Consider the following 18,289-nt stretch of genomic DNA (forward strand, 5'->3'; position numbering starts at 1 on the left):
GACAACTTCTGTCTTTCTTGCAATTCCTGCCTCCAGGTATTTCTGCTGTGACTTTGAGCTGTTATTACAGAGTTCAATTTTGTATCTACAACTATTGTGCAATTTTTGTTGCATGTTGCTAATAGAGCTGCCTTTAACTAGGCATCTGCTCTGATGCTGAGAAGTCTTGTAATGCGTGGGGTTTCTTGTGGATGTTTGATTTGTGAAGGATTTGGTTTGGTTTGGTTTTCCACTAGGCAAGACCTTCCAATTTCTTATGTTCTTCTGATATTGATTTTATTAAGGTTTTCCAGGTATTTCTGCTCTCTGTGAATTTTTTCAGTGGTTTCCACAAAGAAACTGGCTTTATCAATCCTTTTGCATCACACCAAGCTGCCCTACTTTCAGATTTTCAGCCTTCACACAGACAGCAGGATTCTTTGCAGACAGCAGGAGTCTTTGGGAGTAAAACAGTAGACACTTTTGAACTGAGATAGGCCTACTGGAGCTAAAATTGGTAAGGTTATTTTGAGGATAATAAGTAGTGTTTAAGCCTTCACATAGTGAACAAACACAAAATTAAATCAGTTTTTAAAAATAGTCCTCCTTCTGTAGCACCTTGATGGAGGTACTAGAAAATGTGTATGATTTGACTACTGATTGCCATTGCACGTACTGAGTTTGAGAGAAGGTTAGTTTACAGGTCTACATTACAAGTGCTTTCTGCATCTAAGTCTCTTCTCAGCTATCTTCAGAGGCACCAGTAGAAGCCCAAGCTATTAAACCTTCTCCTGCTGTTATTATAAAGCCTCCTGTGTTGTTCAGATAGCCCACCCCTGTGACAAGACCAAGTGCCCCACTGGCAAGGCCTACTAAACCTATGACAAGGCCACATGCTCCAGTTTCTACTCCAAGTACAACCCCAAGTCATGGTCAATCTTTAAAACCATCACCTTCTGCTGTGGAACAGGAACGCTGGGATGAGGACTCTTTCCATGGACTGTGGGACACAAATGAGGATAAAGGTGCAAATATGGAGTACGAGTTGTGCAAACAGGAGTCGATGATGCCTCCACCTGTCTCCTCGCCTGTGAAAGTTCCTGCTGTCCACACCTCCATTCCATCAGCTGTACCAGTGTCCCTTTCTCCAGTAATTCCACCAGTTCCTAAAGCACCCATCATTCAGCAAACGGTGGATTATGGCCACGGGCGAGGTGGGTATTACAGTGTATTTTATATGTATCAAAGAGCTAATTAGTCCTCTTGACTTGTTTTTTGAAAGGAGGGCACCTTGCAAAGTATACATGTTCTGCAGTGGATGTGTAGACTTGTGTGCATTAATGATGTAATGCTGAGCAGTGAAGTTATAAGGAATCTCTAACCTCTAACCAGTTATGACTCTGAGTTTAGTGTTTTACTTTATTATTTTAGAAAGAGCTATTTTGTGTTGGTAAACAGTGGCTGCTATTCCATGAATGGTGTATAGCCATGGGTGCTTCTAATAAACACAAAATGATGTGTGATATTTAGATTGCTACTGATACTTTCCCTTAATCCCTTTGTAGGTGAGTATGGAAGTAATTGGGCTAGAAGGTACTTCAGATGATTACAGTTCTTAAGTGTGACTTAGTGATTTAAAGCAGATTGTGGCTGGTGTTTGTGTTATTTATATACTGTATAATGGGTGTGAGGTACCCTCTAGCCAGAGAGGGAGACAGAGTCTGGTTTTGAAGCCAGTATAGCCATACTGTACAGGTGTTTAACATGTAAGTAGTGGAGGGCTCTGCTTTTTACTATTGAGCTTACCAAAGCTAAAATTCAACATTATTTTTTAAATAGAACTGATCTCCCTTCTTTGACAGAAGTGAAATCATGTCACAAAGAAATGCTTAAATTGCGCATTGTCATTTAAAGACTGTTTTTTTTCTCTCTTAAAGTGCCATAACAGGACTGGAAGCCATATCTGTTCCATTAAGTAGATGTTTTACTAAAAGCTGTTAGAAAAAATGTCATTGTTGTGAGACTTTTAGTTACTATTCTTGACATTACAGTAGTTCTGTGAGTTATTGAAACTTACAGAGCATTTTAATGTTTATAATTTTCTGACACTGCATGCTACCTGAACTCACCTGAAAAGGCAGAAGACCCATTGTTAAGATGAAGTGGTTTACATCCACACACACAAACCCACTTGAGCATTTAAAAACCATGGTGCTGTTTATTTAGGTAAAGCTCTTTTTTCCTTATCCATTCAGAGAAATGATGGTAATTTGTTTTAGTCACTTTTAATGCAATTGTCTGATTACTTTCTATGAAGAGAAAAGAAAATGCAAGATATGGGTTTTTAAATCTTAATTATCTTTTTGTTTATTTTTCAATCAGATATAACCACCAGTAAAGTGGAACAGATTCCGTATGGGGAGAGGGTAACCCTTCGTCCAGAACCTCTACCAGACAGGCAAACATTTCAAAAAGGTAGGATGTGCTTGGCTAGCTTTCAAACAGGTAGTTAGCTCTTAAGAAAAATTGTAAGACACTAAAACCTTGTACAAACTAAGTAACTCTTGTTTAAGCTACAACCACTGTTTTTCCCTCAGAGGTCCATAAGAATAACAGTTGATATTTTCAAGAGGGGTACTGCAGTTAATAAACTAGCCACTTTAAAAATTAAATTTTATAGCTTCAAGTAGGATTGCACTGTATGGTTGTCTGTTACTGTTTGGGGGAGTCTGTGACTAAGTCCATCCTAGCTCACATATCATATACTTTTCTTGCACTCTTGCCTGTTACCTTCTTTTTCCAAATTAGTAGTTTGGATTTCCATGGGTTTCTCCCCTCAGACCATCCAGGTCGCTACAATAGAGAAAGAGATCGTGAGCCTTATTTTGAGCGTCAAGGTAATTCCAACACAGATCATCGGGATTTCAAGAGAGATCGGGAATTGCACAGAGACCGTGGTTCTGTGGACTATGAACGAGAGAGGTTTGAGAAAGAGCGGCATCCCCGAGATGATAGGTACGTGATTTTGGAACACTATGGAAATCAATGCAGTTAAGGCTGTTTTGTGCATCAGGCTGTCCATTTTGCCTGTGAGGTACACGTTCCTTTCACTCTGGAATCCATAGTGGAACTTCACAAAAATGCACAAAATACACTAAATACTGTTTTGGCAGGGTTCTTCCTACTACACCTTCAAGAACTCAGTCTTACCGTGACAAGAAAGACCATCCATCCTCCAGGCGAGGAGGTTTTGAAAGACCACCATACGAACGAAAGACAGACCGTCCAGCATATGATCACGGGCCTTCCATGTTTGGAGGTACAGTTTCTCAGTCTTGAAGTCATGTTAGAATATTATGAAAAATAACTTGCAAAGGTGAAGATTAATTGATAGAAGATTAATTGATTTACAGTATTTGTGTGTTCAGAATACATAATTCAGGAAAATTTCTTTAGGTGGTGGCATTTAGTTTTGTTTCTCAGTGGTGATGAGATCATGAATGAAACAGTTATATACTCTGCTAAAAACTGTCTTTGATTGCAAGAGGTTTAAGGTTAGAAATTTTAATATTTTTGAGGACATATCTATGAATTTAACTTAAAATAATGAAGGTCTGTTTAAATCAGCTCAGCTGGGTATGAACATCTTAATTTTTTTATTTTACTGAACTAAGAAAATTCTTCTGTCCAAACACTGGAATTTGAAGGTGATCGTAGAAATTACCCTGAGGAAAGGATTCCTATTTCTGCTCCATCAATGCCTCGTCAGCCACCACCTGCTCCACGAGTAGAAAGAAAGCCAGAATCTAAGAATGTAGACGATATTTTAAAGCCACCAGGACGGGAGAGCAGGCCAGAGAGGGTGAGTATATATTCTGAAAGCAACAATCAATTTTGACAAGGTCTGTGTTCAGATAAAATGCTGGTGCATGTGATATGTTGGGAGCAAGTGTACATTTGAGGAAGCTCTGGAAATTAGCTTGATTCCTTTGCAAGCACCTAGGGTGTTGTAGTATTAGGAGTCCACAGGAGAGGTAAACTTCCTGGGAATGTTCAAAGCAATTTAGTGTGTAATATTAAGGTATTTTGGCCTCTTCTGAGGCCTTCACTGTTTTTTTGTGATGTATCAGGAAAAAAAATTGTCTTTACAAAGAGATTTGGCAATGTACCGTATTATATAAGAAAGAACACAATTTAGGCTATTAAACACTTGGGTAAGTTTCATTAAGTTGAATGAAGGAAATTAGTGAAACTGAACCAGATCTATAACACGCAGCCTTAACTGCTGAGATGATTAACATCAAAAACTCTGAATTATGTGTAATTATTACCATTTCTCACAGCCTGGTTTCTAAATCAGACAGTGAGTACTTGATGGGATTGAGTGTGAGACCACAGCACATAATTCTCTAGAAGAAAATCTTTGCAAAAGACAGTCTGTTAAATGTAGTACAGTATCATCTTACTTGATCTTTGTTTCAGATTGTGATCATCATGAGAGGGTTACCTGGCAGTGGAAAGACTCATGTAGCAAAACTTATCAGGGTATGTAAACAGGCATTCACTGTGTAGTGCTGCTTGTCTTTTACATGTGCTTCCTTTGTTGTTTGCTATCTGTTTCCCTGGAATTCAAGTCTGTTGTTATTTCGTGTTTGATGTCTTCTTGTGCTGTGTGAATCTCCACCACTATTAGCAAGCAGGAGGGATACTACTCTCTTCTTGTTTTGAGTGTTGAGCAGGGAACTGCTGTTGACCAAAAGGATTTTGAAAATCCTTTGTAACAGAATGGAATTTTTACAGCAAAGGTATATGCTTTCTTTTTGCTTTCTTCCCAGGATAAGGAAGTAGAATGTGGAGGACCTGCACCAAGAGTGCTCAGCCTAGATGACTACTTTATCACTGAAGTGGAGAAAGAGGAGAGAGACCCAGATACAGGAAAAAAAGTTAAAAAGAAGGTAGTCTTAACTTTGTTTCTTTTCTTGACAATGAAACAAGGCATTCCAGAAAAACATCAGAATTCCAGTCTGTGGGTTGGGAAGAGTACAAAGTTCTCTGGGCTGTTTTTCAAAACAAGCCAATATAACATAGGGTGGTATGAACAAATTCTTAAAAATTGACCTGAAAGGTGTTTTTCTCACACGAGAGTACTTTGTGGTCATGACATTCAGGTGTTATATATTAGCTGTTTTATAGATGAAATCTTTCTTAATGTTTTTGTCCTTGGTGAAGGTGATGGAGTACGAATATGAGGCTGATATGGAGGAGACTTATCGTACCAGCATGTTTAAAACTTTTAAAAAGACCTTGGATGACGGTTTCTTTCCCTTCATTATCCTGGATGCTATCAATGACAGAGTGCGACACTTTGAACAGTTTTGGAGTGCTGCAAAAACAAAGGGGTTTGAGGTAATGGAACCTAAATAGCATTTGAACTTGCTAACAGCCATATCCTGATGTTTCTAAACTTTTGAATGGAAATGTCTCCCACATTAAGGAAAAATGCTGTGGTGTGCAGTTACAAGTTTGCCTTTCTTTAAGTGTACAACTGCAGAGTGCATCACGAGGTAGAAAAAGAGCTCTAAAAATTGGTTCACAATATTTAATATTGCCTTTTTGTTTCTAGGTCTACTTAGCTGAAATGAGTGCAGATAACCAGACGTGTTCCAAGAGGAATATTCATGGGCGCAAGCTAAAGGATATCAGCAGGGTAACTGTGTACATCTGGAGTTATACTGTGCTTTTGGGCCCTTTTTTTTTATAGTTTGAAAACTATAGATTACATCATGCTTACACTTTTCCTCTAAGAAGTACTGGGAGTTATTTCAGGGGGTTGTTTAAAATAACTGAAGTACAGATACATCTTGTTATCAATCAGAAGCTGAATTTTCCAATGAATCAGTTAGATTTTTAGAGGTGCTTCATTTTGTGTGTGTTTTGTTAGATGTCTGATCACTGGGAGGCAGCACCACGCCACATGATGCGCCTGGACATTCGCTCACTGTTGCAGGATGCTGCTATCGAAGAGGTGAGAATCTCTGTGCTTGTTAAAACTATAGACTAGGTCAATGTGACTGTACTGAAAATATGAAGCAGACAAAGATGTGATCACATCAAGGCAGTTATAAGCAAGGCACTTTGGAAAGCTGGAATTACTGCGTCAGGAAAGTGTATTTTGTTGTTCTTATCAATTACCTCAAACATAAAGGTACATTTTTACCTTTTTTATCACCCTTTTGAAGCTCAGACTTAGGCATCTTTGAGCAAGAGCTGAAGTCACTTTGCTCTTAGCCACTGTTGAATATCAATTGAGGATATTAAGGAGAGTCTTTTGAGAAAGTAGTTGGAGAAAGTAAGATAAGAAAATAAACAAATTTGAACTCAGTCCTTGTTTTGAGAAATACAGATGTTTAGCAGAGAATGAAGAGATAACACATAGCAGAAGGTTACAATTGTCTTTTTATTTCATTTGCAGTTTGCTGTGACATGCATCCTTGGTGTGTCAGCTTACTGCATTGTTGCATTCTTCTTTGACAGTTGTGTCAGGAGCTCTGGGCATAAATTAGTGTGTTTGTGTGGTCTTTGTGCATGAACCATAGCTGCTTGTTCCTGTCTGAACAGCTCTTGACATAGCCATAGAAACTGGTGAACTGCTGAAATAGACAGAGGGTCTTTGAAGTTTGTCATTATGTTAGCAGGTTATTATTAAATCTCCAAATTCTTTGTACTGGAAAATAGTAATCGTTAAGAGGACAGCAAATGGTTCCACTCTAAAATAGGCTCAGAGGATGGCAGATTGGGATTTACAAGGTTTTGCAAATTATGTAAAGAACAGTACATACTTGGAGAGCTTTATGTATTCCAGAGTATATTCATGAGTCCCCAGTACAGCTGTGGACCCCAGAAGGTATTGCATTAGATGAGCAGAGTGAGATGTATGTCTTCAAGCATTCTTGTATTTTGTTATCCTGAACTCTATGATTACTATTATTCTTTACTGTGATTTTAAAATATATAAAAGATAAGGGCTCAGCAGAGACAGCCATTCCAGGTATACATAGATGGCAAGTTTGAGAACTTTTTCTGAGACTGCAGGTCTTGAAATGTGATTCTTGAAATGTGTGGGAAGTAAGAGTTATCTTGCTGTTACAGATAGTGTAACACAAGGAATGCGTGTGAAGGAAGGGAATGAAGGATTGATATGTATTGCATCATCATACTTTCAAAGATGAATCCTTTCTTTTCTATTTTATTTGGATATCTATATTTACCCTGTTAAAAAGAAAGTACTTAAAAGCCAGGCAGTGCCTTGTAATTCTGTGCATGTGCTTTGGAACAGGTGGAGATGGAGGACTTTGATGCAAATATTGAAGACCAGAAAGAAGAAGTCAAGAAGGACACAGCAGAGGAAGAAGAAAGTGAACTGGTAGGAGACACATCAGCCATCCTTAACAAATTGTTCATTAATGTGTCTGAGGGGGAATCTCAGTCTTACAAGTGCCAACCCATTGCCGTTCTTAGCGGTGCGATCTTAATGCACGTGTGTCTAGTTTTTTTGCTTAAACATTTCTAGGAGAACTTTAATGATAAATCTTATTATTTCTTCCTAATTTATTTCTAAGAATACGTGAGTATATGCTACTAACAGTATTGTCAGTGGAGCATGGTAACATGCCTCTTAGAGACATTTTAAATTGCAGTACATAATAGTGCTGTCTTCCAGATAATCTAAGAATTACAGAAAGTGAACAATGGGTAAAGATTAATTTAGCTTATTTCCTTTCACATGTCTAAAGAACTCTCTTCAACTGTCACAGTATCTGACAACAGTTATGAAGACTGCTTTTTCTGCCATGGTTGACTGACTTTGTTTGTCAGGTGGTTTTTCCAAGGTGAGGCATTAGGTCTCTTGGATAAATAAAGGTTATAGAATGGCCCTGAGGGCTGGCTTTTTTAGGTACGTATTTAAAAGACTACAAAAAGCTTCCTGCTGTAACTTCTTGGTATGTGTTGGAGCTGCAACTGGTCCGTGCTTGATGAGTTGAATGTCTCAAATCTTGGTTCCCACAACCAAGCAGTTAAAGTTCAATAAACAGGAAGTAACCAAAGATGTCCAAGTTGATCAGTGTTTTTCCTTGATGGGAATTTACTATTTCTCAGGAGTGGCAGGTCAGAAAGGAGATGAAATGAGAATTTTAAAAAGCTTAGGAAAAGTGGATTCTAATAAACATCTGTTTTTTTCAACGTGACTCATTCTCTTTACTAAATTATTCTTTGGCGCAGAATATGTGACTGCATAAAGTGTGGTCAGAACATTTCAAAGACGCATCCATGTTTACAAGAATATGGCTGCTAGTCCCATTTCCATGAGCTATAGCTAAAAGAGAAAGTTGTCTTTAGCTTTTAAGACATCTGTGCATAAATTTCTGTGTGTATGTGTGTGTTTATGGGTTTGGGGGAGTGTCCTAATGTACAGCACTTGTAACAATAGGCCTTTTCTTTGAGACAAAGAGAAAGCTTGGTGGTGAAAACTATTCAAATTATTAAAGAACTAATAGTAATCTGCATATAAGAATGTGTTCTATTCAGATTCACAAGATATGAAAAAGAGCAAACCATTATCTGCCATTTGTAATCTCTGGAATTCAGTTAGATGGCTAATCTCAGAGAATTATGTCAGACAGAAAGTGGAACGGGTCACTGTATTTGGTATCTCTTGCCTTTTTGAGAGCATTTGATAAGGGTTCTGCGATTCATTTTGCTGCATTTAATTCTGTGAGAAAAGAGAGGTTTGAAGCTCCTGCCATCTGGCAGATATCCTTGAAATATCCAGCTGTCTTGTACCAAAGGATAAAGTCTGAATCTTTGCTTATCCTATTTGAGCACGAGGATATTGTATAGATTCAGCACACAATAGGCCATTTCACACCATCAAAGTCACTCTTCTTGCTATTATCAACTCCCATAGGATTATTTGTAGCGTTCATACAATTCCAGCTTTTCTGTGCTTGATGGTATGAATTATTGATACATTTAATTTAGTGTTCTCACTAGTGTATCACACATCACTTTGTTTAATGCAGGCTTATAGCTGTGGTGTAAACTTGCTGAGCAAACTTTAAAGTGCAACTTGGTTTAAATGTATAAATATATGTATATATATGAAGTTTATTTATTTGTTACAAGGAAATATTGCAGCACAAACTGTTCTGGTTTGCATTAATTACAGATTGATTAAAAACAGGAAAATCCAGAGATCTAATAACCTCAAGTCACTGGTATATAATAGAAAAAAAGGTTGTTCAAGGATTTTTTAAGCGCAGTGCTGAATTCAAATGCAGTGTGGCTCTCTGGAATTTACAGGAATACACTAATTTAGTAACATGTAGCATTTACAAATACACATATATTTTTACCACAGTGAAAGCAACCTTTAAATAAAGCAGGAAAGAAGTTAGTGTAATAAAACTGGTTTGTGGATTGTTGGTTTTCTTCTTGAAATCTTCAAGAGTAGTTCTTTCCTCTCTCTATTAAAAAGCATTCTAAAAAATAATTAAATTCTCACAAGGCTTCCATTCACTACCTTCAGCTTTTTTATGTTGTTGCAGAGGAACATAAGTACTTTTATACCAAATCTGAACGGCTGAAATGAGGGTTGCTTAGTAACAACTTATTTGTCAAAGAATATAAAAAGAAAAGATAACAAGATGCTAATTAAAATAAATAACTTTTTGCCAAATTTATTTTCATTATGCTCATTTTCGAAGAATAAACTGGCTAAAGATCATTACACATCATGACGTTATTTGTAGGGAAAAATCATTTTATAAGAATTGTGCTAAGAGTACTATTTTAGAATGAAAAGTAGTACTTAAATCCTAGTGGCTTAGCAGATACTCTTATTTAAAGAAAGAATTTGTTTAATTGTGGATTAACCACTCATACATTCATTTAGTATGTCCCTTCAAAAGGAGTAAGTGAAGTTTGTGTGTACTAAATCTGGTCATAAAAGCTTACGGTAACTTCTTCATTTATGTTTGTAAAGCTTTGAATATTCGTTATGCCTGAAAGTTGTGTTGCAGTGACTTTGCCACCTGGGATAGTACAATACAGTAACTGCACACAGTGCCTTTGCTGTCTGTTAGACTCATTCTGGAGTTCTGTGTTTCCAGAGGGCAGCACTCTTGTAATGATTTGCAAGGGCTGCTGAAATCACTGAATGGGAAGTGGATGCAGAAGTTCTGAATTACTAAGTAATTGGTCTCCATCTGATAATGAGAATTGTGCCTTACAAAAAGAAATACCTTAAGCTCCCATTGTAATGCTGTTTCCAGTTCAAAAGTGATATGCATGTGTGTCTCTCTCTAATCCTCCGAGCTTCTTTCTGTGTATGATTTAGGGTTACATTCCGAAAAGCAAATGGGAGATGGACACTTCTGAGGCAAAGCTAGGTGGGTATTTATTTTTTCCTGTTTCTTATAGTTGGTATCTAATAATGTTTGCAAGACCTGAATTTTTGTTTTTACTGTGCCTCCTTACAAAGACCAATAAATGCGTTGATTTCATATATGTGTCTGAAACTGCAAAAGCGTCTATACAAAAAAGGAATTTATCTTCTGACAGAGGCAGGAGACTTTACTACTTTCTAATCATCCCTGTTTTATAATACTCATTAATTGTTGTTCCATCTGTTCAAGGAAAGTACTTTGTCTTCAAATTTTAAAAGAACAGTATTTATATTCTTCATGTTTCTGTGTTTATTATTTTATATAAGCAAAGAGTCAACTTACATCGCACTGTACTCTTTTCACATTACATACTTTTATTCCTAAGTGTCATCAGTAACTTCTTGCATTCTTGGAGACATTTCTCATAGCTGAACTGTATTTAAGATGTTTCTCACTTTTCAAAATTGATATCTGTGAGGAGAAAGAAGTGGCATGCTTTGAAATTGGTTCTGAATGATTAGGTGTCAGTGTATCTTTTCAACATCTTAGGCATTGAAAAGTTAAAAGTTCATGGTGCTTTGCAGTTCCAGGAGAGCAATAGAATAATTCTTAGTAGTATGTAAAATGGACTTTGCAGAAACACAAGGGCACAGTTTTTGCTGTACTTTTTTTAATTCTCATTAGTGCTAATATTAAGATTGTGTCAAAGTCAAAAGCAACTTTCAGGCAGAAGTGCATGCACCACATCTATGGTGAAAGGATTATTCATGGAAAGGAGCTTCTGGTCATTATGATCAGTTTTGTTGTTTTGTTTTTTTTTTTACTGAACAGAGTAAGTTCTAAATTAAGATTTTATCTGGACAACTCAGAATTGCTATTCTTATGTCATGTCTGTGAGAAGTCACAAACACCTAAATGGGATGCCGCATGTCTTAACATTTTGAGGTTTGCTTCTTCTTGTGTGGTACAGCCCTGTGCATCATAACTTTCCAATAACCCAAAGCACAACTACACCATAGAAATAGCATTAGAAGGTCTGGCTTACATAAAGCACCCTTTCACCATTTGCTGCTAAGGGCTTAGCTACACCCTCTTTTCTGCTGCTGTGCTCTCTTATAAGTCATATAAATAGTTGTGGATGATACTGATGATATGGCACCTGCAGTACAAGCAGAGGCACCTTGTACTCAATGATTTTTGGCATACCAAACAGCTAGGATTAATAAAGCTAGGATTGCTCTGCATTTTTGTTATAAGCAATGATTTATTTAATAATGTAAAATTATTTCTTAAGTTTATGCTAAGAACTGTGTTGTGTTTCCTTCCATAATGAAAACTCCATAATGTAAACCACATGATTTTTATATGGTCTCCACTTAAATGTAAAATGGGGAGCAAGCAGCAGGGTCACTTTTATGCTGAAGTAAGTTACTTGCAAGACTGTTTAAATAATCCTTTAACAGTCAAACTTTATTAACAAACTGGATGTTAGCATGCTGCAAGACACAGATCGAGGTGCTGAAAAGGGCTTTCTATTAAATCTGTATTCACAATTTTACTTTTATAACTACCCTCTATTCAGTTTTATACATACGTAGGACTATAGATTAAAAGTAAATTCTGACAGAATTTAGGAATGCCTGGCTTTTTTAAAACCTATGTAACAAATGCAGTTTCTTTGGAAAATTACTTTGCCAGGGTGGTCACCTTTTAGCTTAAAGTGTACATTAGAAGCACTTGCAGTCTGTGAGTAAGAATTACTATATTTAGTTCACAATAAGACTTTATTGTAGGTGACCAATTATAATTATTTCTGGAAAGGTATGTAAACCGTGGTATGCATTGGTTACTCCAAAACTGAGTTATTTCCTGGGAGCTGGCCTGCCCCTTAGGTTTATTGCATTAGTCCCAGAGGGCACACTTTTGCAGAATGGTGTAAGTACAGACTCCAAAAATGATGCTCTGAGTCTTGTTTTGCTTTTTTGTTTTCTTTCTGAGTCGATGTTACAGCAAAGCATAGGAAGATCTTACTAGTTGTAATAAACCTCAGAAAATGTCTGAAAAGTTTGAGTTCTTTAGCTGCATGTGACAATCGTCAAACATATGCCCCAGAGCTCCGCGTGGATTTACTTTATTCTTACATTCCTCTTGAGTATGTGTGTGATTTATCATTTCCTTACATGCTGTGAACAGCCACAGTTTTATTCTGAAAGTTTATTCATGGGTCTTCTCAGCACACAGTGCACACAGGTTCTTATATTGAAATTTAAAGTAATGGACTCTCATTTTTAACATTTGACTGTAGTGTTTAGTGTAATGCTCTGTTTCAAGACGTGGCTTACAAACTTTCAGAAATGGAGAAATGAGCTCTGGTGTCGCTGAAACTTTGATACCATTGTAAAATTTGCTCTAGAATGCAAATGGGATTCTACATAAAACTTTGTGGCTTTTGTATAAGAGCAACATTTAACTGATTGATTCATTTAGGTTTTGAAGGAGCTAATTAAATTAGTTACTTTCACATGTTACTTTAAAAATTCTAAAGGTGAGTTTTTAAGTTTTGTGTGTTTTCAGAAATGCTGCTGCTTTGTTGTTTTTAAATTTGAAATGATAAAATGATGTTCAGTAGTTTAAATAATCATCAGCCGTAAATAATCACAAGCACCAGTGTTACAAAATGGCACCTTGTCTCATTTTCAGAAAAGAATATTCTGAAATAATCCTTTGTGGCAGGTTTTTGACATTTGTGTAGTGTCTGCTGCATGACACATGTACCTTGAACACAATAGTATGGATGGAAGCAGATCCCTCTGGAAAAGCAATCCAGCTTCAAACATGGAAGGACATAACTTTTTAAAATAAATTCTGTGTAGCAGTAACAAAAAAAGACAGAGGGGAACTGCATATTCAGAACAGCTTCTGAGCTCCTCTACTGATGTTTGAGCATTCTACGTTTCCTGGTGATGTTTTCAGTTGTTTGGTGTGCAGCAGGGAGTGGGAGACTTAACTTACTTTCACAACAGTCATGAGGTGAGCTTGCATCACAGCTTACCTCCAACAGAAATATATGTCTGTCTACAGGAATTTGCTATCAGAGAGCTCCTCAGTTTTCACTTCTTCATGTTCCTAAATGCTCCTCAATGAATTTGTTGATCTCCTTTTCAATGTTATTTTTTTCTGGAAATGCTTAATGCCACAAATGATCTACACTGATTGAACGTAGCTGGAGTAACAGTGCAATATTGTATAAATCAATTTTTTCTTGTAGAGGGAGTGTCGTCTTTCTCTGGAGATTGAGCATCTAATTTGGCAGATTTAGCTTAGAGCAAAAGAAGAACCTTAACTAAATCATGTAACAGATACAAATATTCTGAACATTTTTCTTAAATGTTGGCTATTTTAAGAAGAAACAGGAGGATTATGATGTTTTATCAGAAGAAGTTCTTTATCTGTTCCAGGGAACTGGGGCAAAAGGTAAAGTCTTTAAAAGGTTTTGAGCTGTATGAGGGAGAAATAACTTCATTAGTTTATGGACTTTAAATTATACTAGCATGTCTACAGTACCATTGCCTCACATTATCTCCATTGTTACTTTTCTCTCTCCCATATTAAGTAAAAAAACTCATCTCTGAAGCTTCTTTAAGTACATAGTTTTGAACATAATCTTCTGCTATCCAGAAAAGAATGCTGCCTTGTATTTGGTCTTTTTCTGAGACCTTTTGTGGGTGAATTTGATTACAACAGTGACTTCTGAAACAGTATTCTAACATCACTGGTGATGGTTTAATGAATGTTATTGCCAAGCTTAGTGTTCTTCCCACACATACTTGGATTGTTGGCTTATAATTTGCTAGTTTACATCGACAGAAATAACAGGATTTCCTTTGACTTGTAGAGACGGTTTTGCTTTTCATGCTTGGTTGTTCATAATCTTACAATGAATGTTTCATCTCCTTTCCAAAGACAGTTTGCCACATAATTTCAAGAAGGTGTTGTTTTCTTTACTGAGGATAAGTGCCTAAAGAGGAACAAAATTTTAGGACCTAGGAATGGAATTGTTTCTCCTCATGTTGTATCGGTTCAGTAAGAAAAAGAAGAAAATGAGGACTGTTGGACAAATGTACTGCTCAAATATTCATGATTGACCTGTTACACCATCAAAGAAAAGATTCCGAGATATTTTTCTCCCAGTCCTGGAAGACTTTTTAAATGGTTTGCCTTATGGGGAGAGAAAAAGAAAGGGAATGATGAGGCTTTCCAAGGAGCGTTTTGTTTAGCAGAAACTTGTCTTTGATGCATTAAATTATATAATTGCTACTTGTTTTCTTGATGCTGCATGTATACCATGTTTGACATAGTATTGATCCCCAAATTTGGGGAAAATACTACAGCTTTAGTATTGTGTTCAAATACAGAAGGATGGATCTGTGGTTCCTGGCTATTGTTGGCTGTGTTGTACCTGTAAGGGCAGACTCCATATAGATCCAGAAGACCAAACTTTTTCTCCCTCATATAGAAAACGACACTGAGTGTTATTGCCACACAGTTAACATGAAAGATCAATAAAACTTGAAAACTGTGTTGAGTCTTCTCTAGTTTATTTCAACTCTCATCATTACGCCTGTCAAGAACAAGCTGGATGTATAAATTCTGCTGCTCATTCTTTTGAAAAGTTTTCCACTCTTGTCTTGTTTGTGTGAATAACAGAAAAAATAATCTCCCTTAACGCTGAGGCTCTGTGTTTGTTCTCAGACAAGCTGGATGGTTTGCGGACTGGCACTAAAAGAAAACGTGACTGGGAAGCAATTGCCAGCAGAATAGAAGATTATCTGCAGCTTCCAGATGACTATGATACACGTGCTTCTGAACCTGGAAAGAAAAGGGTAATACATTTTCAAATGACTTACTGTCTGTATATAACCCTTTAATAGTCTCTGTGAAAGAGAATTGGTGTCAAATCATCCACTGTCTGTGAATATGGGAATTTCATTGACTCACTTCTCATTTTGCTGTTCCATTAGATTCTGTAAGAGATTATGCTTGCAAGTAGTGTCTTCCAGAGGTAAACATATTAGTTATAACTGAGCTAGGAATTGTAGATAATGCATTACGTGGTCTGAATACAAAATGCTGTGTGTTTAAATGCTGAGATGAAAAAAAGGGGGAAAATCATAGCGGGAGACAAAAGAGAGGTAATAAAAAGAGGCAGTGCTCCTTTTTTCCCTCTCCAAAAGTGAAAGACCAGCTTTTGCCACTAGTAATTTGAATTAACTATCAGTGTTTGGGTACTTTTTTGCTCTTTCTATTTTCAAATAGAAAACTGATAGTACTGTACAGTTTGTCTGAGAGAAATGGAGACACTTAAGGCATTGGGAGAGGAGATGATGGTGGAAGAAAACTGACATTGCTTATCAGTAGAAATGTCAGGGGAAATCCAGGTAGACTGTGGATAGGGAGGTGCTAGCAGAAAATCGATAAGGCTACATTCCCCAGTAACACAAGGGCATGAATGAGATTAATCAGTATGGCAAAGAAGAACTCTTTCACTTACTGTTTTTTCTTATCCTGAAATGGTGTGTTTCAGCTGAGTTTCTGGACTGTAGCCTTTCCTCATTGCATCTCTCCCCACCTCCTTCCTGTTGCTCTCCCGCCCATTGTGTCTTGCTTTGTGTGTTTGAACAGGGTAAATGCAAGGGATCTGCATTACCACGAAGAGGTGCAGTGCAGCTATGGAGATGTAAAGATGGACAAACAGCACATATATGAAAAAGTTACTTAGTGTAAAGAAATAGTGGAAAAATTTAAATAGAAATGTCTCACAGAAGGCAGAGAAGAAAATTGTCCTTCATTCATTTATTAATTGCTCTCTCACTCTTTAACACTGTCTTTCTGTAGTTTCATAGTCATCTTCTAGATGTTTCCATTGTGCAATTGAAAGACAGATTTCCCAGAAAATTAAAACAGTAAATGAGTCTTGGATAATTCTGCCTGCCAAAAGTGTTACTTTGAACAGAGCAGAACTATAGCACTGAAATGGGAAAAGCTTATCATCTATACCTTTCTTCTACTCCACGGAACACCTGGTAGATTCAATTAAAAATAATTTCCCTCTTTGCCTATCAGAAAAAAAATAATAAGGAAAATGAGTAGAAATTAGTATTCTTGTATTCTTACTTGCAGTGGAAAGCCTAGACTCACATCAGGATTTATTGGAAGATTATTGTACTGATAGGATGTTCTCCGTAGGTGCGATGGGCAGACCTAGAAGAAAAAAAAGATGCTGACAGGAAAAGGGCCATTGGTTTTGTTGTTGGACAAACTGACTGGGAGAAGATAACAGATGAAAGTGGTCACCTTGCCGAGAGAGCCCTCAACCGCACCAAGTATATATGAAAAAGTGGTTAAGTGGATTTTTGTGCCTTTAAGGTAAATATTCAGTCTTTCTGTGTGTTTATAGCCTTGATGTTTTTCAAGAGTTGAGGCTGCTTATTGTTAGAGCTCTCCCAGAGTTGAGGCTACTTATTATTAGAGCTCTCCTAGACAAGGCTATTTGATTTGGAACTCTGTATGATAGGTGTCAGCTGTGCCTGTGTCAACGTGCACCCTTCTGTGCAGCACCTGACAAGAAAGGGGGAAGAATTATCAGCTATCAAATCTCCCAGCCTTATTGCAAGGGAGCTTGTGGTTTCATTAAGAGTAGTTTAGCTGTGTGCCTACTAGTCCTGTTGAATTCAAATGTTGCTTATTATATTTTAATTCTAACCATGCTAATTGCTGGTTTACAAACAAACTTTTCCTTTCTTTACAGGCCATTTGCTCTGAGGAGAAGTGAACCAAGGTGTCATGAGCATCTTGCATGGGTCATGTCACTCCCACCTTCACAGTTTTTCTTTGTTACTTTAGTTTCAGCAATTTTCTTGAGATACTGGCACATAACCAGTGCCCTCAAAAAACTCATTGAATCCCACTGCTCCTAAGTGAGAGAGACAGTTTACTTTTTAATATTTTTGGAGGGGAGGGAGGGGGAGGGTCAGTAGTTTTAGCTGCTCTTTGTGGGATAAAGTGGAAGGATTAGACAGATGTTACCTCCACTGTACCATCACAGAATGTTTATCACCCTTGCTCTGTGGATGTTCTCGTTTTATACTGTATGTACCTGTAGCTTATTGTATTAGGAAGCGGAACAATAAATTTCACTATAAACTCAGTGTTCTTGGTGGACCCTGTAGTATGGCTTTTGTTTGACATTTTAAATGTGGTCTGTGTTCACATGTTAGTGCTCAGCACCATCCTTACCTGGAAGATGTACTGTGCTTATATTCTGGAGTGTGTCCTGTCTTCTAAGTTTTTCACCTGCTCTTCTTCTCATAGAGAGATCCATTAAGACCCCAGGTCTTGCTGGCCTTTAGAAGTTCATGTTCCTGGAAAGCAGGAATATCATTATGTTTGAATCCTAGTTTCTCAATTATGTCAAATTTTTATTACTATGTGAATATGAATTCTGTTGGGTGGTTCTGTAATGTTGAGGGTACCAGTGTATGAAAAACTTGTTTTTAATGCTCAGTATGAAGACAGATACTACAGAGTTCTCTGAGGGGCAGCCTAGAAAATTAGTTTTGGTCTTACTATGCCTTTCAGTCAACACTGATCCCTATCAGGGTATTTAATTCCATTCATTCATAAGTCTACTGAGTCATATAGATACATCATTAAAAGAAGTGACAAAGATCAGAAGTTGTACCCTTCTTTTCCTTTGATGAATGAGTTAAGCTTCATAAAAAAAAAAAAAAAAGAGTTAATAACAGTCCACACTGTTAAAAGTGGTACGGATTCTTCACAGATGCTGGGATATCACTTCTGCAGAG

The 18,289-nt window shown here is 37.1% G+C and overlaps 1 protein-coding gene across 3 annotated transcripts in view; it reads left to right on the top strand.

The window, feature by feature from the left end:
* YLPM1 (YLP motif containing 1) overlaps positions 1 to 17,632 on the top strand; it is a 34,968-nt gene extending 17,336 nt beyond the window's left edge. Inside the window, exons 7-21 of one of the 3 annotated variants that reach the window (XM_056492744.1) lie at positions 950 to 1,193; positions 2,362 to 2,454; positions 2,820 to 2,994; positions 3,153 to 3,298; positions 3,654 to 3,841; positions 4,462 to 4,524; positions 4,815 to 4,934; positions 5,209 to 5,385; positions 5,603 to 5,686; positions 5,921 to 6,004; positions 7,316 to 7,402; positions 10,376 to 10,427; positions 15,177 to 15,307; positions 16,671 to 16,850; positions 17,233 to 17,632. In XM_056492744.1, the coding sequence (XP_056348719.1) occupies positions 950 to 1,193; positions 2,362 to 2,454; positions 2,820 to 2,994; positions 3,153 to 3,298; positions 3,654 to 3,841; positions 4,462 to 4,524; positions 4,815 to 4,934; positions 5,209 to 5,385; positions 5,603 to 5,686; positions 5,921 to 6,004; positions 7,316 to 7,402; positions 10,376 to 10,427; positions 15,177 to 15,307; positions 16,671 to 16,817 (1,791 nt within the window). In that variant the 3' untranslated portion in view covers positions 16,818 to 16,850; positions 17,233 to 17,632. Of the gene's footprint in view, positions 1 to 949; positions 1,194 to 2,361; positions 2,455 to 2,819; positions 2,995 to 3,152; positions 3,299 to 3,653; positions 3,842 to 4,461; positions 4,525 to 4,814; positions 4,935 to 5,208; positions 5,386 to 5,602; positions 5,687 to 5,920; positions 6,005 to 7,315; positions 7,403 to 10,375; positions 10,428 to 15,176; positions 15,308 to 16,670; positions 16,851 to 17,232 lie in introns of those variants that run through there. The other 2 variants (XM_056492745.1, XR_008840616.1) reach the window with 2 other exon arrangements.
* Positions 17,633 to 18,289: the final 657 nt, after the last annotated feature.

Source organism: Oenanthe melanoleuca, chromosome 5 (genome assembly GCF_029582105.1).
Source record: "Oenanthe melanoleuca isolate GR-GAL-2019-014 chromosome 5, OMel1.0, whole genome shotgun sequence".
NCBI lineage: Eukaryota > Metazoa > Chordata > Aves > Passeriformes > Muscicapidae > Oenanthe > Oenanthe melanoleuca.